At 41.7% G+C, this 22987-nt stretch overlaps 1 protein-coding gene across 1 annotated transcript in view; it reads right to left on the minus strand.

Moving 5' to 3' along the window:
• Positions 1 to 5221: 5221 nt before the first annotated feature.
• Positions 5222 to 22987, minus strand: part of HMG20B (high mobility group 20B) — a 33206-nt gene continuing 15440 nt past the window's right edge. Inside the window, exons 6-10 of the mRNA XM_063453325.1 lie at positions 22174 to 22226; positions 20973 to 21051; positions 19978 to 20193; positions 8002 to 8134; positions 5222 to 5800 (exon numbers count right to left, since the gene is read on the minus strand). Of these exons, the coding sequence (XP_063309395.1) occupies positions 5788 to 5800; positions 8002 to 8134; positions 19978 to 20193; positions 20973 to 21051; positions 22174 to 22226 (494 nt within the window). The 3' untranslated portion in view covers positions 5222 to 5787. The remainder of the gene's footprint in view (positions 5801 to 8001; positions 8135 to 19977; positions 20194 to 20972; positions 21052 to 22173; positions 22227 to 22987) is intronic.

The raw sequence follows: 22987 nt of genomic DNA on the forward strand, positions 1-22987 counted from the left end.
TGCGTCTTTAGTGTTTACAACAAGCTGTTTTGCCACACGATGCTGTATACCAAGTGTTGTTACAGTGAGTCGAGTGAATGCACAAAATACTACACTATGCTTAAATTAAAATAAATTTGTAAACAGAAAACATTGACAAAAACTATAACAAGAGGGCTTAAAATTTGAAATTTAAAGGTGGAATAATGTATGGGCTTGTTTTGTATTTGCATAATTTAGCTAATTTCTGTAAAGTCCATTACAGTAAAACCTCAAAATGGATTTTGAAACATTAGGAGAGCCTTTGCTATAAATAAATATGAGCTTCATCAAGACACTTAAGGGAGCACTCGTGGCACCATAACCACTACAGAGCACTGTACCGCAATGTAAGTAGCCAAACCGTTTTAGAACGATTTGACTTATTTGTGGTCTACTGGGTGCAAATACACAGAGAAGGGACTGCACTCAGGTTAAAATTCATTGTTTGTCATAAGAGCTTTTTATCCTGAAGAAAAGGTACAGACTGGTGGGGTGACCAGACCACCAACATCACTTAGTAGAAATTAGTAATATGTCCAGGTACCCAAAATTATTTTGATAACAGACTTTTTATGGAACATAATAGAGCAGGTGACGTTGCAGTCACGCTGAATGTGATCTTGGTCATTGCATGATCGAAACGTTGTCACATGTGCTATTATGTTGTATTAAAAATCTCATATGAAAAGAATTTTGAGTGCCCGGACTTTCTATTCATTTCGAATGATTATTATTTTATGACATTTATTTAACGAGTCCATTGCTCCTGTTTTCAAAGATCTGTACACATCTAGTATGATCATTTAAAGTGCATACCTCTTAACTTTTTAGAATTCGAGTTTATGGATTTTGACATATAATTTTGCCTGTATAAAATAATGCACACACACATCAGGATCGCATAAACCATAAGTTTATTTTATTATTATTTTTTTTTTTAAATCATCATTTGTAATGCATAAAATCAAACAAAAAAAATTCTAAATTATACAAGAATTTTTACAAAAGTGGTCTGACCTAATGTATCTAAACAATTAGCCTTTTTCTTTTTGAATTCCGCAGGAAATTTTTGAAATGTTATAAATTGTTTAAAATGAGAGCACTCTTTGGGTTTCCATTTGCAGATATAATGCTGGTTCTCCCCAAAACCCTAAAACCTGCAGTTCCAGGTAGTTGCAGGAGTTAATACAGTTAATGAAGCCAGTAAACAGATTATTTCTGTTTAGCATTTTGAAAGCCATGCAAAATCTCTACCCTTTGGTTGTAGAATTTAACAGGGCTTTCATTCATTTATGCTATCAGGACAAGCAAGGCGCCAGTGCTTTGTTCAGAAGTGAAAACGTAACATATTTTAACATGCTTTCATTAATACAATATATATACATGTTTTCGTTACAGATCAAATTACTTTCACCATTAAATACTAGTCATTTTCTTAGTTACATGTAGTGTTCCATTTTTTTTAAATTGCACTTTACAACAGGAAGTAAAATATAGCACCCTTTATAACAAATCATATTTTTACCCAATACAAACACATCAGCTCACCTGTCTCACTGCTTATTTTAAGGCAATTCAATTGTAAAGTTTCTCTATAGACAAAATGTAAATAATAAAAAAAAAATATTGATTACAAAGTGCTAATGACTGGTTTAGTCTGCTGATCCAAACACATTGGATGAAACGGATTGGTCGAGTGTCAGCTGACATGCTAAGCCAATCACTTCATTCAAAGTTGGATGAAATTGACATTACTAGTGCAGAAATCTAGATTCTGCAGTAGCAATATGGCCAGCAAGGGGCGTGGTCACGGGTGCCTAGGGCATCATTTTATTTGTAACAAACCTCTTAAAAATGAGACCCAGTATCCTGCTAGCACCATAATCACTACAGCAGATTTCATCGTGCTTCTTTAATTAGCAAGCATTTACTTGTGTTTTGTTTTTTTTTTCTACATCATATCAGAGATTTGGAAAATATATTTAAAGCAAATGAAGCAATTCTTTTTTATTTTTATTTTTTTAGAAAAACAAGCATATTTGTAAAAACTGAAGTCATGACAATTTGGCTGTTTCGTGTGGGGTCTTGTTGGTTGCGGTCTTTTTATTAAGAATAACACATAAAACGGAGATTATTATTATTATTTATATAGCGCCATCAAATTCCACAGCGCTTTACAATGGGCGATTGTGGGAAATAATCTGAAATACAGTGTGCTGATCAATAAAAATTACCCTAAGGGTATGCAAATTCCTAACAATGCCACAAGAAACTATAATATTTTTAATATTTAATTTTCTTCAATATAATGTATTACAGGCTGCAAATGAACTCTGTAGTGTAGAGGCAATTTTAGCATCTTTTCACAGGCTCCTATAATATATTCTTAAAGAGAACCTGTCGTGACCGATATAAATATGCAGTTTTCTAACCACCTGGTTTGACTGGCTTATACAATTAAGTGTTTCTTCCTTTAATATTATATTATTATAACTATTAAAAGCTTGTCTTATTGGCAACATAATTTGTATTACTAGTGTGGTGTCAAAGGAAGACCCACATCAGTGTTAGAACTTTTATTCATTTATGTATTTTTGATGCTTTTTGTTAAGTGCCTTTACAGATATTTACTTTTGTTGATGACATTAAACTCTTCCTACTCTGTGAAGGCTGCTAGGTTAAAATTAGGTCTCTTTTTGAAAATAGGAATACACGGGGCAAAAATATACACTTACTTTTTGGCCAATGGAATGTAGTTATAATGGATCAAGATTTAAATATTGAACAAAAAGCAGAAAATTGCCAAACGCCCTAAGATATACTAACAGGGAAAAAAAAGATTAAAATGAAATGGGAGGTGGCCACATTGGATAAGCATGCATTTGAGAAAATCACCCATAGAGGGTGAGAAAATATACATGCAAATGTACATAAGTTGCAGAATTTTTGTGTATTTATGATCATTTGTTTGAACTTGGTATATTATTAATCTAAGGAACTAATGATCTTATGTGATCCCCCCTCTTTGTTTCTGAATGTGTCCATGGTATCAAACATGATTACGGAGACATTCAATAGATCCTTGAAACCGGAACTGACGCAATGCTAAGATTGCAGACACATCACTACCGTTCCGGGAAACCGACAGCATAGACTTCTTGCCAGGACTCTGCCCAAAGCCAAGTCCGATTGGCGGACCCAACAATTGAAAGCAAAATGCAGAAAAGGGAATCGCGGCACAGGCATCACATACTCTGAAAAGGCCTAGATTTGGCGAAACGCGTCTTAAACCAAGAAACTTTGCTTTTACGGTTTTTATTTTTAGTTTGTTTTAAACTTGTTTTTATATTTCATCACCCAATAAATTGTAATACACAATCTGCAAGCAATATCCTCGCTGGTGCCTGGTCCCATTGTGCTACATACTAGTGCCAGTTTTTGTAGGCTCTATATTAGGTGAGCTCTGCTATATATACTTAAATATTATCCCCATTTGTCATTTATACTGCACCATTTCTATATTTATTTTAAACATAACCATATATAATGTGAGTGAGTTAATTTTAAGACTCGCTCACAATTGAGAAATGGAAAACACAGTGTTGCATTATATATTTTCTCTTTATTTTTCATATATATCCTCATATGTAGGGTGAGCGTGTTAATTGAATCTTTCACATACACCTAATGTTTAGCACTCCACTTACATACTGGTGTTTTCATTGTGAATTCTAAAAAAAGAGTCTCCTGTGCGGACCAATCATGTTTACACTTTCTGTAAACCACACTTCTCCTGCATATACCTGTTTGGAAAGTACCAACTTGCTTCCCATAACAGGTTAAAAGAATCCAACACTTTATGTTGGCTTTATGGCAAGCGAATAAAACAGAATTTTTCCTCTTTCCATTCTCAGATTGCCCGCAAAAAATAATTCTGGCTCTGTGACTAGACCCCTTCCTCCTTCCCCTTGCATGCACTGCTTTACTTTAGGCTGAAGGCAAGCAGAATAGACACTCAGGGAGGGCTTCCCTGTTAGCAAATATGCAGAGTACAGTCTTCTTAACTCTGTGCCAATTGGCACAGACTAAATTGACTGACGGGGAGAGGGCTGTTTTGTAATCTTTGAAGAAATCTAGACATTGGCTAGCAATTCTGTTAGCACAATGTATAGATGCAATTTGACTCTCTATAATTTCTGTTCAAGTTGTATATTTGTATTTACAGATACCATGTAAAAGTGTAGGAAGACCTTCTTAAAGCCCAGTGTGCATCCAGCATTAGTATACTTGGTCGTACATAGAATAGATTCAATTATTTTATCTATCTTAGCCAGAAGCACCTAGTGGCAGTTTGAATGACAGCCAAAAGGGCCACGCGCACTACAATATGTAAATAATGCAGTTTCTCAGACACAGCAATGTTTACATTTGCGACAGAGCAGAGGCAGGATCCATGCTCCAAATCATTTCATGAATCCATCACTATACACATCTACCCTGGCTTAGCCAAATTTTTACATTATCAATATGGCTTTTCACTATTCTAGTGTAAAGGGCAGAAGTGATAGCACTAGTGATTTTTTTTTGCCTGTGTAAATGATCTTATGCAAACCTGAACATAAATTTAATAAAACACGAATGAGAATCATCCAAGAGATTACAGGACTTTTACACTCAGGAGTCCTATTTTGCAGTATATATTACATTGTATTATGCATGTGGCATGTTCCCAAGTCCCATAGTGTTAGTGTATATGAGACCCAGACATGAGTGGTCCAGAATAAGCAGTTCCCAGCAATGCTCATTTACTTTAAAATTGGAAGAAAAAAAAAAAAAACAACAACCCTACAAAGGAGGACAACCCATAACCCGAATTCCTCTGAATAGTTAGACACATCACATACTAAACTAAAGATTCCCCAACAAAATATATACAGTTTGTATATTTATCATATAGTTTATAATGCACTGGTAGGGTCATTGTTTAGTTTACTTCCCTCTCCCCCTCTCCCCCTCCCCCCCCCCCCCCCCAATATTCAGGTTTTGTGTACTGCCACCATTTCTGTATTTACTTATCTGTTTAATTGCATGGATCACCACGTCATTTGTCTAAATGTATCTGCCAAAAACAACTTTCTTATTTCCTAGAATCCTAGCGCTGTTTTTTGTTGTTTGTTTGTTTTGTTTTTTTTAAACTGCATGTTCATCTACTTTACCTGCAGCTAAAAGAAACTGTATACCCTAGAAAATCAATGTACACAGCAGGAGAATACAATAGACACATGGATAAAACTCTAGCGTGCAAGGATGGATATTACTTTGATCCTACATTATTCTTTGCCTTTAAAAACAATGCACAGGACATGTTAAATGTTAATGTTTTGTATGATGGCAGATGGTGCCAAATCTATTCACTCCAAAATGGTGGCACATGATGTGCAGTAGTACATTGCAGTGGAATTGAGAGTGAATTTCAAGAAATTCCAGTTATATGGCACAGATATCAATCCAATTATTTTTCAAAAGGAATGCTTTAGCACTTTCTTGGAAATCTGGTATCGTCCATTTTGTCAGTATATCTTCCTATTAGATCCAATAGTTCAGATCACTAAATCAGACACACAAGTTTCACAGCTTCACAACATGTGCCTGATAGTCGTTAAGTATTTGATCTTCGTGTTATCTTTCGCCCATACCCACTACGGATCTCGTAAATCCACTCTTGCTCTTGAATCCAGAAGAATTAAGTGACATTCTCTGCAATCCTTACAGGTGTTCACTGAAGACAAAGAAAATAGAATTTAGTGAACACGCACTACATGAAACATTGATGCAAAAAAAATCCTGAACACTGATTTAAGAGCTGTTAAAGAAAAGGAATTACCATGATTTTAAGGTATAGAATATTTGCTTCATGATGTACTGTCTAAGATCATATTGCAGTCAACGTGTAACAAAGCATTAGACTTACACAAACATTTGTTTCGGACAGTTTGTCCGAATCAAATTCCGTAGTTTTTTTTAATCAACACCGGAACTAATTGATTGTCTGAGATTTACCTGTGCAGTCTTATTTATTGCATCAGACTCCACAGGTAAATCCCAGACGATGGATTCGTCCAGGTGTGGTTTAAAAGGCGTATTATTCTGACGAACCATCCACAAAAAGCTTTTGCTCAAGTTTATCAAACATACATCTTCATAGAAAAGAAAGGTAATCCGGTAAGTGAACACCAATGCATCATGCCAGAAATACATGATAGAAGGACCCAGTTCTAGTGCATAAATTCACCAGGTGACAATGCCCTTTTCCCCCATATTGCTACAAGGTAACACCACTCACTCCATTATTAAAGGGGACACTATAGTCACCAAGAACTCTTCATCTCAATGAAGTGGTCTGGGTGCAGTGTCCCTGTCCCTTTAACCATGCAGTGTAAAACATTGCAGGTTTGGGGGAAACTGCAATCTGTACATTCCACTTCTAGAGCCTTTCAGTAGGACAGCTCCTTGCGCCGCTTCTGCTGCACTGACCGAGTAGAACTCGCTCACATGACATGGACGCCCCACAGGAAAGCATTGATTAAATGCTTTCCTATGGGAGTGTTTGAAGATGAGTCAGCTATACTTCGAATACGGCTTACTTGGTCTTAAATCTGAAAGTCCCATCAAATTCTTACTTTATTAATACTGCTACTCTTAAAATATTGCCAAGCAATACAAAGATTAACCAGTAGCGGAGTGACAGAAATAGGCAAGAAAATTGGACATGATCCAGAACCTACCAGAAACAAGGTGGAGGTAGTGTAGAACTTGAAAACGTACTTGTGCAATTCAAAAGATCTAATTTGTTATGGAAGATAAGACCGTCGAAATACTGGTGCATCTTATCTACTCAGATCCAACCAAATGTCTAAAAACTTTTTTTGGGGGGTTCATCTTGAAGCAATAGATGCCAGACCTTTAACATGTGTAACCAGCATATGAAACTTTGGTTTATTGCAATTCAAAACCTCTAAGCTTTAAACCACTTATTAAATTAGTTGAACAAATCAGATAATTGCTTTACAGATTAAAGACAGCTAAAAAAAAGTTTCACTCTAAGACTATTGGAACACCACTCCTGTTGGACCTCCTGTTCTTTCGCACCAGTTTTCATGAATCCCATCCCCCTAGCTCCCTCCGATTGTTTAGATCCGGAAAGGTACAATCGGGCTATAGGATCGATGGACGGAGCTGTCCATTGCAAGCAGCAAATAGGGGTGGGGGGGAAGGATTCGTGCCTAGGTTGGGGCTGTGGGGCCTGCCTGGATTTGTGACTTTCTTTGTCTCGCCTACAGGGGATAGCGGTGGAGCAGGAAGTCGATCGTAATATCGGTAACAAGCCAAGGAAATGCGGTCAGAGAAGAGAGACATGGACAGCCAGGTATTGAAAAATAAAGGCAGAATTACGGCCACTGGGTCTCAGGGAATCCAAGAGCAGGTTTGAGTGAGGCTCAGGCCCTAGAGAGCCGGACTTAGGAGACAAGGGGACTAGAAAGATGGCACAGAAAAGAGAACATGGACTTAGAGAAGTTTGGGTTGGGTTATTGGCATAGAGGACTATGGGAGAGGGATTTATAGGTTGAGGGTTGTAATTTTTGGCATATTATACCCTTTTTAGGCTGAAATGGGATAGGCCTATTTTCGTCCGAAAATTTTAGCAGCTGAAATTTCAGTACATCACTATTAAAAATATAAGAAGAGGGCAGACCATGGAGTCAGGCAGAGATGTGTAATCCAGAAAGAAGATTAGCTAGATAGGAGAGGGCTGGACTGCTGATATCAAAGAGAATGGCAGCCCAGACTTCAATGGTGACCAATCAACACAATTTTAACAAGAGGACTTAACCAGAGATAATGCAAGTACCAACTATTCAGCAAATATGAAGTTAAGTAGCAGAATCGCTGATATAACCATAACGAGAAACGAAGACTCACCTGTTAATCCTGGATAAAATTTCCTTTATCCTGATCACCAGCTTCTCGTGCTGCAATGGGTTGCCCTCAATCACACTGTGAAGCTTAGCCATGTACACATCAAGATTTCCTGGCGTTGGGGTCTCACCTGTACCTAAATTCAAGAAATGGATTACAAACAAACAAAAAGTGTTAGATCTTCCCGACATCTCACATCGCAGCTAAATGCCATTCGGAAAGTTAATTTAGTTTTTTAATTTTGCTGTGGAGGGGATTGCTGTCAGGGAATAAAATAATGAAAAGATCTGTGCAGACGTGAAAATCAAGCCCAAAATATGTAGATTTGGAGACTTGAGTTTAAAGCATATCTTAAATCACTTGTTCAGCGTTCTAATAATAACAACAAAGTATTACAAAGAGTAAATGCCACTCCTTTTACCCCCGACCCTCAGAGGTTGGACAGATACAACTGAGGACACATTAGCTCACTGAGCTCTCTCACCGGCCTTGTTATAAACCCTATGAGATACAGATCCTTGACTCCGTTGTGGACATCATTAAAGTATCAAATTGTGGCTGCTGAAGAGGTTACTGGACTCTAAATCATAAATACTACACCAAAGGCTATACCAATAAGACATTTTATTTGCTACAGCAGACCTACTTGGAATGTAGAAGAGAGACAGTGAATTATGGTACTTGTAGTTCAGAAACACCAGAGAGACAGAATCTGAGATGCTTGGGATACACCATTTCTATTGTATTAAAACAAACAATTCTACAAGAAATATACTACTACATGAATAGAAAGACGACACCATAGTTCAAACATCATCGTGCTAACAGGTGTCAGTATTACAAATGCCTCGAAGCAAAGAGTACTCCCAGGAGACAACACATGGAAAATACACCACTATTATCATATCTGGATAAAACTCCTAACTGTGCTCCATGGAGACTCTTCACAGTGCACACCATTTAATTTTCAATACAAGAAAGTAACATCACATAATTAAAAGTATCCAATCATTTTTAAATGTATTTTTTGCATGTTTGTGACAAGGAAACAGTGCCTAAACTATAAGGCAAATTTGAGTATTAAGAAATGAGTTTAAAGGGACACTCTAAGTAGTGGTGTTGCGGTCACCGGCCCGCCGAGCCTCACGGTCGTGCCCGACCGGCACGACCGCTCCGACTACACGAGCTTACCTGCTCGTCGGCGAGCCGGGAACCGCGCGTGTAGTTCTTCCGGGCATCACGCCCGAATCCAATATGGCGCCGACCACGTGGTCGCGTCTATGGATAGCCCCGCCCCCGAGAATTATACTAACGTGTGCGTGACGTCACGACGTCAACGCACACGTACGTTCTGGGGTCAGAGGTCGCCCTCTGACCAATCATAGCTTAGAGAGGGGTATTTAAACCCCTAATTCACCCTAGTACTTTGCCATGTCGTGGTTTCAGTTTCCTGGTTTCCTGAAAGTGCTAGTTTCGTGTTTCTGATTTCCTGGTATCCTGATCCTTGGCGTTTCCCTGGTTATTCTGATCTCTGGTTTCCCTGACTTGGCTTGTCTTATCGGTATTGAGTATTTTCTGGCTTCCTTGACCTCGGCTTTCCCTTTGACCATTCTCTGTCTCTAGCGTATTAGTCCGGCCATTCTAAGGTCCGGTTTACGCTCTGTCCTGTTATTTTTCCTTTTCTGACTTATGTATATGTTTACATAGATTCTGCGTGCTGGACCACATTACTAGTCGTGACATTACGACATGGCCATGGATCCTGCAGAACTATGCAAACATATGATCGCCTGTGAAAATAGGGTGGAGGATATGGACCACAGGTTAGACCAATTTGCTCAGGCATTTCAGACCTTGCTCCAGAGGACTGCCTATTTAGAGGTCCCTCCTGTACCACCTGTGGTTCCGCCACCTGTAGTGGTTCCCGTACCACATAAACCACCGTCCATAACTTTGTCACCGCCCCCTCGTTATGGAGGTGATTCTAAGGAATTTAGAGGTTTTTTAAACCAAATAGAATACCACTTTGAGGCCTCCCCAGGTTCATTCCCAACAGATAGATCTAAAATAGGCTATCTGATGAACCAATTAACTGGAAAAGCCTTGACTTGGGCTAACCCCTTATGGGAAAGTGGTGACGCAATAGCCCGTGATTACAGTACCTTTCTTACGGCCTTTAAGGCTACATTTGAACCTAAAGGCAGGGAGAAGAACGCTGCCAAAGCCCTTATGAGAATCAGGCAAGGCAATCGATCTGTAGCCGATTATGCAATAGAGTTCAGGACATTAGCGTCTGAGGTTGATTGGACCAATAGCGGTCTGGTGGCTGCTTTCTCTGAAGGTTTAGCTGAGAATATACAAGATGAAACTGCAGCTAGAGACCTTCCGGTTAGTCTTAATGAGTTTATTGCCTACATGATAAACATTGATAACCGGCTCAGAGAGAGAGAGAAAAACAAACAACGTAACAGACGTTCTAATTTGTCCATAGCTCCTCGTTTCTCTAACCCAGTGGTGAGTAGCCAAACGCCTCTTCCAGAACCTGAACCCATGCAATTGGGTAGTGCTAAACTCACTGAGGCAGAGAGACAACACAGACGTAACGAGGGGTTATGTATGTATTGTGGCAAGAAGGGACATCTAAGATCGTCATGCCCAGTTCGGCCGGAAAACTTGCACACCTAAGGCACGTACGGGGACCGACCTTAGGTGTGATGTATATGTCCCCTAAATTGACTAAGAACCGTTTCCTGGTCAAAGTAACCTTATCTTTCGAGAACACTACTGTTCAGTGTGAGGCTATGATTGACTCTGGGGCAGCGGAGAATTTCCTAGACAAAGAGTTCTCTGCTAAACATCTCCTGCCCTTAAGACATAAAGAGAAACCTATAGCAGTCGAGGCCATTGATGGAAGACCTCTTACCCAGCCTTTCATCACACACGAAACTCTGCCAATCACTGTTTCAGTGGGTATTCTCCACTCTGAAGAAATTACCTTTCAAATCATATCTTCACCTACAGTTCCGATAATACTCGGTTTCCCTTGGCTCCTGAAACACAATCCACGTTTAGATTGGATTGAAGGAGAGATTGTGAGTTGGGGTGAGAGATGCAAAGGTGTTTGCTTTAAGCAAATCCCACAACCTATTGGCACCATCAATGTTCCTGTTACACCTCCCTTGACCACACAAATTCCTCAGCAGTATATGGATTTGAAAGAGGTATTTAACAAGGTCCAGTCAGAAGGGTTACCTCCTCATAGACCTTATGACTGTACTATAAACTTATTACCAGGGACTATGCCTCCCAAGGGAGGAGTCTATGCCTTGTCCCCCCAGGAAAATCTTTGTTTGGAGGAATATATTAAGGATGCTCTCAGAAAGGGTCATATCCGTAGGTCCTCCTCACCAGCCGGGGCTGGATTCTTCTTTGTCTCTAAAAAAGAAGGAGACCTACGCCCTTGTATTGATTATAGGGGTTTGAATAGGATTACCATAAAAAATGCCTACCCTATTCCCCTTATATCAGAGCTATTCGACAGATTAAAGGGAGCTCGAGTCTTTACCAAGCTCGATCTCCGAAGTGCCTACAATCTAGTCAGAATTAAGGACGGTCACGAATGGAAGACCGCATTTAACACCAGAATGGGACATTACGAATACCTGGTTATGCCGTTTGGATTATGTAACGCTCCAGCGGTATTCCAGGATTTTATCAACGATGTCCTAAGAGAGTACCTTCACATGTTCGTTCTAGTGTATTTGGACGACATTCTCATCTATTCCCCAGACCTAGAGACACATCACGAACATGTGAGAATTGTACTGAAAACCCTGTTACAGAACGGCCTTTACTGTAAACTGGAGAAATGCCAGTTTGACCAAACGGAGATACAATTCCTTGGATACGTTATATCTCCGTCTGGTTTCCAGATGGATCCTCGTAAACTGGAGGCAGTCTTACAGTGGCCATTACCCAAGGGCCTTAAAGCTACTCAACGCTTTATAGGTTTTGCGAATTACTACCGCAAATTCATAAGGGGATTTTCCTCCGTGATTTCCCCTATAACCAATTTAACAAAAAAAGGAGCAAATTGTATATCTTGGCCCAAAGAAGCAAGAGAGGCATTTGAACGATTAAAATCTTTATTTTCCTCAGCACCTGTCCTGACCCATCCTGATCCATCCAAACCATTTATCCTAGAGGTGGATGCATCAGAGACAGGAGTTGGAGCCATTCTGTCTCAAAGAGAGAGTCCTGATACGCCTTTACATCCCTGTGGATTTTACTCTCGCAAACTCACACCTGCAGAGAGGAATTACGACATAGGGAATAGGGAACTTTTGGCCATTGTACTTGCCCTTAAGGAATGGAGGCATCTCTTGGAAGGTTCCAAAGAGCCACTTTTGATCTTTACTGATCATAAGAATTTGGCTTATATTGGGGACGCTAAGAGACTGTCCTCTCGTCAGGCTAGGTGGTCATTGTTCCTCTCCCGATTCAATTTCGTAATTACATACAGACCTGGTACTAAAAACACCAAGGCAGATGCACTTTCTCGGCAGTTTGAGACAGATGAAGTTCCGGAACAGGTGATATATCCTATTGTACCTCCTGAATGCCTCATTGCCACTACAGTTTCCGAAGTGTCTTCTCCACTCTTCTGTGCCATAATAGCAGATCAAACTCAGGCACCTGTGGGAAAACCTCCGGACAAACTGTATGTGTCACCTCAGTTTCAAAAGAAGGTACTAGATTTGTTCCATGACAGCCTCACAGCGGGCCATCCTGGAGTCCATAAAACTCTCTCTGCCATCTCCAGGAGATTTTGGTGGCCTGCTCTTAGAAACAATGTCAAAGATTATGTTGGGGCATGTCAAATATGTGCTGTTTCTAAAGTTCCTCCCAGGTCACCTCCTGGACTATTACAACCACTGCCCATACCTAGTGCTCCATGGACCCACTTGGCCATGGATTTCATTGTGGATCTACCCAGTTCAAACGGGTTTAATACAGTCCTTATGGTCATTGATAGATTCACGAAGATGGCACATTTCGTCCCACTTAAAAAATTACCATCTGCTCAAGATCTAGTTCAAATATTCTTGAGAGAGATCTTTCGGTTGCACGGTGTACCCAAAAGCATAGTATCTGACAGAGGTACCCAGTTTGTTTCTAGGTTTTGGCGTTCCTTTTGCAAACAATTGGGCATCGAACTCTCCTTTTCGTCAGCATATCACCCTCAAACAAATGGAGCAGCAGAGAGGGCGAATCAGTCTTTAGAAGCCTATTTACGTTGCTTTATAAATGCCAATCAATCTAACTGGTACGAGCTCTTACCCATGGCTGAGTTCGCCAGAAACAACGCCACTCATGAATCTTCTAATCACAGTCCATTCTTTGTTAATCAGGGTTATCACCCCACTGTTTTTCCTTCTGCATTCTCAGACACAGAAATCCCCGCTTTGAACACCCGTTTAGATTCGATTCATGATACTTGGGATTCCGTCCATTCAGCTCTGCAAAAAGCCTCATTACGAGCGAAGGTCCAAGCTGACAAGAAACGGGGCGCTAATCCTGTCTATATTCCAGGTGACAGGGTGTGGCTCTCCACAAGACATATCAAGCTTAAGGTCCCGTCCATGAAATTTGCCCCTCGGTACATTGGTCCCTTTCGAGTTACCCAACGTATTAATCCAGTGACCTATACTTTGGCACTACCGGCTCATATGAGAATAGCGAATACTTTCCATGTGTCTCTGCTCAAGCCCCTTACTTGCAATCGCTACACAAGGGTATCCACTCCTCCTCCGCCCTTGGTAGTGGGTGATCAAGAGGAATACGAAGTCCGTTCTATCATGGACTCCAAATTATCCAGAGGTGTCTTGTCCTATCTCGTTGACTGGAAGGGTTATGGTCCCGAGGAACGTTGTTGGGTTCCTGCTGACCGAGTCCATGCGCCCCGTCTTATCCGGTCATTTCACAACCGCTTTCCTCTTAAGCCGGGTCCTTCCCGCTCGGTGCGCGGTCTTCGAGTGGGGGGTACTGTTGCGGTCACCGGCCCGCCGAGCCTCACGGTCGTGCCCGACCGGCACGACCGCTCCGACTACACGAGCTTACCTGCTCGTCGGCGAGCCGGGAACCGCGCGTGTAGTTCTTCCGGGCATCACGCCCGAATCCAATATGGCGCCGACCACGTGGTCGCGTCTATGGATAGCCCCGCCCCCGAGAATTATACTAACGTGTGCGTGACGTCACGACGTCAACGCACACGTACGTTCTGGGGTCAGAGGTCGCCCTCTGACCAATCATAGCTTAGAGAGGGGTATTTAAACCCCTAATTCACCCTAGTACTTTGCCATGTCGTGGTTTCAGTTTCCTGGTTTCCTGAAAGTGCTAGTTTCGTGTTTCTGATTTCCTGGTATCCTGATCCTTGGCGTTTCCCTGGTTATTCTGATCTCTGGTTTCCCTGACTTGGCTTGTCTTATCGGTATTGAGTATTTTCTGGCTTCCTTGACCTCGGCTTTCCCTTTGACCATTCTCTGTCTCTAGCGTATTAGTCCGGCCATTCTAAGGTCCGGTTTACGCTCTGTCCTGTTATTTTTCCTTTTCTGACTTATGTATATGTTTACATAGATTCTGCGTGCTGGACCACATTACTAGTCGTGACAAGTGGTTTTGTTGCATAGATGCCGTATCTTTTTTATGGCTTTGTTAAACATTGGAGTTCCGGACAAATTTTTTAAAATGTGTCAAGAGAACCCACTTCTAGTGTGTGTGTCATACTGGCCTGCCTTGCTTCACCTCTCAAAGAAGGTAAGGGTAACTGCTGAGAGGAGACTGGTAGGCTCTATGATATTTTCTTTCATTTTTAAATGAGGGGTCCATAATTTAAGGCAATAAAAGAAACACTTTAAGGTTAAAAATAGATATATAGGGGGTGGGGCCTGACCGCCGAGCGGGAAGGACGTGGGGCACCTCGGCTCCTCAAAGAAACTACCATAATCAGGCAGAAATTCCCTTTTTATGCCTGTGTTTGGCGATCAGTGGCCACATGAAGGCAAAGAGGACACAAAAAAACACCCGCGGTGTCAATATCAGCCCCCGTCCTGCCGGCAGAGCGGACTACTGGGCGGAAGGGATTGAGGCCTGCCGCGAGGCTCTGGCGGGAGAAACGGCCGATCTCCCGTGCTTGGTCCGGCGGGTCATCTCGCGCGCCTACTGAGGGCCCCATGAGGTTATCCCGGACCCCACTGGAGAGAGGCAGTGACCGCATTCACCATCCGAGCGGCGAAAGGATCAAAGCGGGACCGCACGGCAAAATCCAAAATGGCCGCCGCGCCCATTACAAACCGGAGAAAGAGCTCCCATCCAGCAGAAGCTACAACTCCCTGTGCAATCGGTAGACCTAGGGGTTCTTACCTGGACTCTCACTCTGCTCACACAGAGCGGGCACAGCACGCAGGCTCCCTCAGGTACCCAAGGCTGATGCTGGCAAAGCATAAACGCGAACACACCCATGGCCAGCAAGTACCGAAACAATCTAGCAACCAGCAGGAAACACAAGCGACCTAGAGATGGCCGAGAAGCCAGCCGACCCAGCGCAGCTGCAGCAGTAATTAAGCAGATGCTAACCATGCAGACTGAAAATCCTGCAGAGTACTGTATATACTTTTGTTTTGCATTGACTTTTTAATATCATTTATGCGTGTAATACAGTCAAATTTATCACCGCAGGGAAATCATTTACACCTGTCTATGCCTAAAAATATGCATTACCCGGCAAGCTTAGTGGCTCGCTGCCCCCTGGTGGTTAATTTACAAAGTGCGGAGAAATTTACACCCAACGATGTTTAATATAACCTGCAACGTACTAATCCATGTTATTAAGCATGCCACTAGTTTAACTACTGCTACTATCTTGTGTATTAACTCTTAGTAGTTTATCAAACTGTTTTCTTTTTACTTTGTTTCAACGCACTAAGCACTAAGCCATTTGTCTTCGACTCAATTCTATAAAGCAATGTCTTAGCATGACTTCTACTCCTACCTTTCCCTAAACCACGTTACCAATCGGTGGGCAAAGCGACGGTCCCTTCTAGGTGGTTAGAAAGAATACAATGTACACCCGTCAGTTTTTTCGTTGAAAAAAAAAAAAAAAGTGCAATGTTTCTGATGCCATGTAAACATATGTGATTACCAATCGATCTGCACTAGCTATTGTGGCAGTGCAAATTGTATGTCTTCTCCCTGCACGAATAAAATAAAGAATTAAAAAAAAAAAAAAAAATAGATATGTTTTTGACCTTAGAGTATGCCTTTAATTTGCAACCTATACCTATATTACAGACTGGCAGTAGCACATTCTACAGCGCCAAATCCAAAAAAATCGGGCAGTAAGTAAACACTGATCCCTAGAGGTTCTACTCACGATGCTGTAACTCTCACTGCATGTGTGTGTGTCCCTGTGTTATCTTAGAGAAATACGTTATCAATATGTCAGCAATGTCAAGGGAATACGAGCAATGCGACAACAAAGAGAGAGACAAATTTACAAAGAGTAAATTCTTCTATTTAACTTTTTCTTTTAAAGGAGCCCTATAGGGTCAGGAACACAAACGTGATGTGACCTTAACCCCTTAAGGACACAACTTCTGGAATAAAAGGGAATCATGACATGTCACACATGTCATGTGTCCTTAAGGGGTTAAACATTTAGGATGTCAAAGTTTAGATAATTTTTACAAACAGGTTGGACCAGCATTCTGTCTTAGAAAAAAAATAAAAAATGTTTTGAGATCCGTCCTTCTCTTCCGTACTATGTCAAATGTGTAATTTGTGATGTCGGTCTTGATTTTTTTTCTTTTACTAATAAAATATACTTTACAATTTCATGTTTTACCACACATTCTATCATACACAGTAAAAACAAAATATTAGAATTTCGCAATTATCTTAAATTTTCTATTTCACGGTTAGTTTATCAAGTTCTCAAGCAGAAACAAAAAAGTATCTTAATGATGTATTACTTTTTTTTTTTTTATTCTTTATTTTTGTTGGGCATATTTTTGGTAACATCCAGCATAAAACTCTGCTGCGCCGCAACAGCTGCAGCGAAGTTTGATCAACATAAAACATTTGCATGGTTGAAACATACATAACGATACAGCACTTTTTAATTGTTTAAGCGTGTGTGAGTTAGTGTCCCAGAGATGGGTTGTAGAAGTACTTAGTAGTGTGTGTGTAATTTGTGCTTGTTTGGTTGTTAATTTAGATTGATATTAGGGATGTGTCAGGTCAGGCTGTTCAGTGTGGTGTCGTCCTATTGTCCTATGTAGGGGGATAAACTAGCCCGCCATAGGTGGTACCCCTTACCGTGGGGTTGGCGGGGGGGGGGGGGGGGGGGAGAGCTGGCCGGTGTGGAGCCAATTGCCTGCTCTGTGGCGCCCGGTTCCCAAGTGTTGTGAGTGAAGGAGTGGTAGGTTCTCCGTGGGTGGTTGTCGTGTGTGTGGTGCGTTAACATGCTGTTGATAACTAATTATAAACGGTTTATAAACAGTTCTGGTATAACTCTTAGCGGCCTGGACTATAGACTCTTAGGGTTTCAAGTCCCCGGGTCAGTAGCCGGTTTGGCGGCAGGAACAAATGGTGCGGCTCGGGAGGGGTTCCAACTCTGGATGTACGCCGTCTGTCTTCATGTGTGTCGAGGGGTGGTAGGCCCAGCGCCGTGAGGAGGGTCGGGGCCTCTGTCATCGATGATAGTTTATGTATTGTCCCTTTATGGTTCACCACCAGTAGCCTGGGGGACATCCACCTGTATTTAATGCCAGCTGATCTTAGCTGGCTTGTGAGGTGCTGCAGAGATCTCCGCCATTGTAAGGTGGACCTCGTGAGGTCCTGATAGGGGAGGCTGGCGCCTTCAAAGATGAGCGGTGTCTTGCCTTGCAGTGCTGACCAGATGGAGATTTTGTAGTGGGAGTGTGAGCATCGCACTATGGCGTCCTGTACCGCGGTCGCTGGGGCTCTGCTGGATTTAGGCAGGCGGTAGGTCCCATCCAGGGTGACTCTTTTGGCCTGTGCTGCTGGCAGAATGGTGGCCACCAAGCGTCTCACATAGTGAGGGAGTTCTTCTGGGGTCACTGTGTCCGGTATTCCCCTTATCTTTAGATGGTTTCTCCTTGACCTGTCGTCCAGTGTGGCTAGGTGTATGGAGAGCGAGTGTTGCGAGGTTTCTAGGTGTTGGGTGGCTTCGTGTACGGTTTTCATAGCTTGTTTTAGGTCAGCAATGTCTCCCTCTGTTGTTTTCACTCTATCATTAACTTTCTGTACATCTGCTTTCATAGCTGTCACGTTAGCAGCCAGCAGGTTTTTGATTTCCCCCACCAGGTTTTGGAAGTCCTGCTGGGTGACTGGGGCTGACCAATCTCCTGCAGCCTGTGTGGTATGCCCAGTGTGAGGCTGGACAGGCTGTGAGGGGCTCTCTGGAGGTTCCGCGGCCTTACTGTTCCCATACGGCACCATTTTAGGCGGAGGCTGCCTCTGGAGCATGTGTTCTATGTTCTGCGCCTCTGTAGGAGTATGTGCAGTTGATTTGTGGGGTCTGCGTCCCATCTCGGCAGCAGTTGCGGTCTGCTGTGCCGGCCGCTCTCCGGGCCCACCTGGCGGTGTGAAGGCGCCAAATAGAGCCGCCAGGTCCAGGCTTTGGGTGGTGGGGTAGGCCCCGGTTTTCCGTTTCTTTTTTGGCGTCTTGGCCGCCTGGTAAAACGGCATGTGGTGTGACCGGGTCTCGCCCTCGTTGTTGACAGGTAGGGCACCCGTGTGTGTAGCTGATTTGGGGTGATTTTGGGGGGGGTTTTCTCCGATGTATGTCGGAGCTGCTGTAACTTGTGTCCGCTCCCGTTCAGGCGCAGGCTCCGCCCCCCCATGATGTATTACTTTAAAAATGTAAATTGGTTAAACTCTTCATCTTTAATGAATCATTATTATCTTTAATGAACACATTATTTACATAGGGGCAAATTACAATCTCCTGTTCGATAGTTACTGTCATGTTCACAGCTGGTGAGGAGTTGTGAAAAGATTCTAAAGCAATTGTAATCCCACCAATGAGATACTTTTCAACCCATCTACTGGTATTAGATTAGTGAAAAGAGATATAACATACTTGACCTTCCTGAATAGGATAGATCAATACTCAAAAAGACCCGAAAACCTTTTTTTTTTGTCTTTTAACAATTAAAAGGAACACTATGGCGTTAGGAAAACAAACTGTATTCTTAACGCTACGGTGCCCGCGTCCATATATCTATATAGGCCTTTCTCCCCTATGTGCAATAAAAATTGTAAGAAATTAACAACCTTTTTCCCGCGCTAAACGCTCTAGGCCCTGCTCACCTCTCCACCTCCCACATTGGGGACATAGTGCGCATGTGCAGCAAGACAGCTGCCTCACTCAGCAAGTACTTTATTATACTTTCCACACACTCCAGGGAGAACATTGATCTAACCAATCAGTGTTCTATCCCTAGGAATACTGGAAATGTAAATTGGGCATGTCTGTCAGTTTTACACATGTGCAGTAAGAATATTTCTTCACCTTTAGGCACAATCCTGACAGGGTAAGAAGTTTCAGTTTTCTTACTCCTGCTGCTGCATAATGTTGGCGTTTCTTTTTTTTTGTGGACTGGAAGAAGCTGAAGAAACTCCCCTAGCTGAGAGGCGTGCCCAGTAATGCAATCTGACCAAGTTTATTACATGCTTATCAAAGTTTTGCTTGCTTTATTTTTGTTTGTATATTTGTTTTAGAAAAATGGCAATTGATACATGTCCCTTTAAAATCAAGAGATTGACAGCTAAGCCTAAGAAATCATAAAATGGATTTATAGAATCTGTCCGTGTATTTTATGAAACGTCAATCTCTTTATACAATATTGAATGCACCTGGAAACTATGGGATGGACATTTTCCTAGAGGACTGACCTGGAATGGGTAATGAAGAGAAACTGGCAAGCAGAATCTGGCGAACAGTTTGGAGCTGCTGCTGAAGGACCATTGTCTGCCTCTCCTCTTGTACCAACTCCTGCTCTAGCCTCTCCTTGGCACAATTCATGCTCTCTGTGTGCCTCTGTAAGATGGAATTCTGCTCCTGAAACTCCATGTTCATCTTACGAAGTCTTCTCAGCTCTGCTTCACGCACTGCAATTAGAAACAAAAATACATTTATATTCAAAGTAGAACAAGAAAGCAAATAGTGACCAACAGTTCATTCAAAATAAGATGGGTTGGTACCTTATTTACGTCACATATTTAAAGAAACACTATACAATAAAAACGTGAATTCCTAACGCTACAGTGTTATACTTTACTAACTGCAGGGACAGGATATTTGCCCCCGAACCATCATATTGAGCAGTAGTGATACTGATGCCTATAGTGTCCCTTTAAAATGGCAATATATCTAGCATCAAAAATATAAACAGGGGATAGCCACTTCCTTAGTAGTTTTCCCCATCTCTACACTGTGCATATTATTTAGGTCTTCATAACACTGTGGGTAACACAAATGGAGTGTCAAATGTAGACACACCAGCTGTACCTCAACAACAAGGTTTACTAGAGTCATAAACAACGGCAAAGTGTAGCCATATCTCTCATGCAGAGATCACTTTTGGTAGTGGTGGTACCAGTTAATTATACTGGTGATAAACTTTGCCGCACCCAAGAGAATATCATGGTGCTCTCAGCCAATTCTATCAGATCAGTGTGGTGGTCACAACTTCGGAGTGAAAACATGTGAAGACTGTTTAATCCCATAAGGTAAGAAGGCGCCCAGCGGCTTCAGCCCCCCATATTTTCAATAATACATTAGTATTGTATTTATTTGCACTCACTTTTTTAAACTACACACTTTACATTTAAAATTTTTCATTTAGCTCCCAAAGTGTAAAAATAGTCAAGATAGTAAAATATCAGACCTTTATTTTGATCTAGAAACTCTTCAGTAAAGATTGGAACATCAAACGTGGCAAACCCATCACTCTGAGAATTTCCACTCTGCTCAAAAGAAAAAAAAAATATTAATAAAAATATTAGATAGGCGTAGGGCAGATCAGGATAAGATCAAAAGGACTGAGTTAGGAGCATGCACTATAATTTTAAAGTATACTTAAAGACAGAAAAAGCACAGACAGTTAAGAGTTCAGGAAAAGTTGAAGATTAAAGGGACTCACCAAGTTGGAAGTGGCTCCTAATCTTAGTGCATTGCAAAGATAATCAATTAAAAATGTGATAAATAAAAGTATTTGTCTTTTAAATTCCTGCTACTGATTATCAACCACCGGGAAGCAACACGGAGCCTCTTTCAGATCAGGAAGAGGCTCCACCAATCAGGAGCCTTTTATTATATTTTATCCCATAAACCTCTGTCCAGTATTGATTTATGGAATACGTTATAAGTCTAATGCAGGGGTGGGCAATCTGCGGCCCTCCAGATGTTTTGGACTACATCTCCCTTGATGCTTTGCTAGCATAATGGCACTAAGAGCATTATGGTAGATGTAGTCCAAAACATCTGGAGGGCCACAGACTACCCACCCCTGATCTAGTGAGTGGAACTACTGAATAAACTGACAGCATCCACACCACAGCTGCTATCAGGCCCTACTGAGAGGCGCAATGTACAGTTGTGCTAACATGGCAATGCATAGCGGTCAGCCACAGATCTGACCCTCTCTTGGACAACTGGACAAGAAAGGTAGGGATTTGGAGGGTGTACACATATTGGTTAAATAGAGAAAGTATCGGTTACTATTTGACAGAGTTGTAGCTTCATTCAGTTGGCAAACTGTTGCAGTAACAAACAAAAGGATAAAAGGAAACAAGGACAGGGGAACTCCATTGTGTTTGCAATGAGAATAGGAGTTTATTTTGTTTGTTTTTTAATTCTTTATAAAAGAGACAATGTTTATACAGGAACAATGCCATCAGAAACATAAAGCAGTGTCAAAGATGTTCTTTATATGTTCCAAATATAGCATAGACAAGAATATAGAGAAACATGAAGATAAAAAAAAAAAAAGAACAAAAAAGGTTAAAAAGGGGAGCAAAGGGACCCACTGGGTACTTGTCATTTTAATGTGAAATATTGAGGAAGGAAGGGACAACGGTGTCACTCACTTTGTGTGTGTAGCCATTCAGCAAGGTACTCATACTCGATGCACTGCTTTCTTCTAAGGAGTAAAAAAAAGTCAAGTACATTGTGATAAAATGTAAAAAGTGTGGACAGAAAAGAGGGTGATGGGTGAACATTCAATAGGCATCCATGACAAACATTTTCAAATAAATGCCATTAAAAGGTCTGAAATTAAAACTATTACAACCCATTCTTATTTGAAGCACTTAACATGGGGAACAAACTAAACTTTAACCCCCAAAGTTGGGGTTCTAGTGCCCAGCACCTCTCCCCCATTTCAGCCCTGTGGTATGAAGAAGGTTTAACCATGCAGCTGGTGACAGACAGAGCGTCATCTCGCTCCGCTAGCCCATTAGGTGCTAATTAAAAGAACTAGTACATCCTTTTTCTCAAACCACAAATGGTTTACCTTTGAAGTTAAGAAGTCACCTGGACACTCCAGAACCCATAACAACTTAAAGGACCACTATAGCTTAATGAAGTGGTCTGGGTGCCAGGTCCATCTAGGATTAACCCTTTCTGCTGTAAACATAGCAGTTTCAGAGAAACTGCCATGTTTACTTTAGGGTTAATCCAGCCTCTAGTGGCTGTCTCATTGACAGCCGCTAGAGGCGCTTCCGCGCTTCTCACTGTGATTTTCACAGTGAGAAGATGCCAGCGTCCATAGGAAAGCATTGAGAATGCTTTCCTATGGACTTGCTGAATGCGCGCGGAAAGGAGGCGGAGAGTCCCCACCGCCGAGGGAGCCTGGCGGTGGAGAAAAGGTGAGTGTTTAACCCCTTCCTCACCCTAGAGCCT

This window comes from Pelobates fuscus, chromosome 5, assembly GCF_036172605.1.
Source record: "Pelobates fuscus isolate aPelFus1 chromosome 5, aPelFus1.pri, whole genome shotgun sequence".
Taxonomy (NCBI): Eukaryota; Metazoa; Chordata; class Amphibia; order Anura; family Pelobatidae; genus Pelobates; species Pelobates fuscus.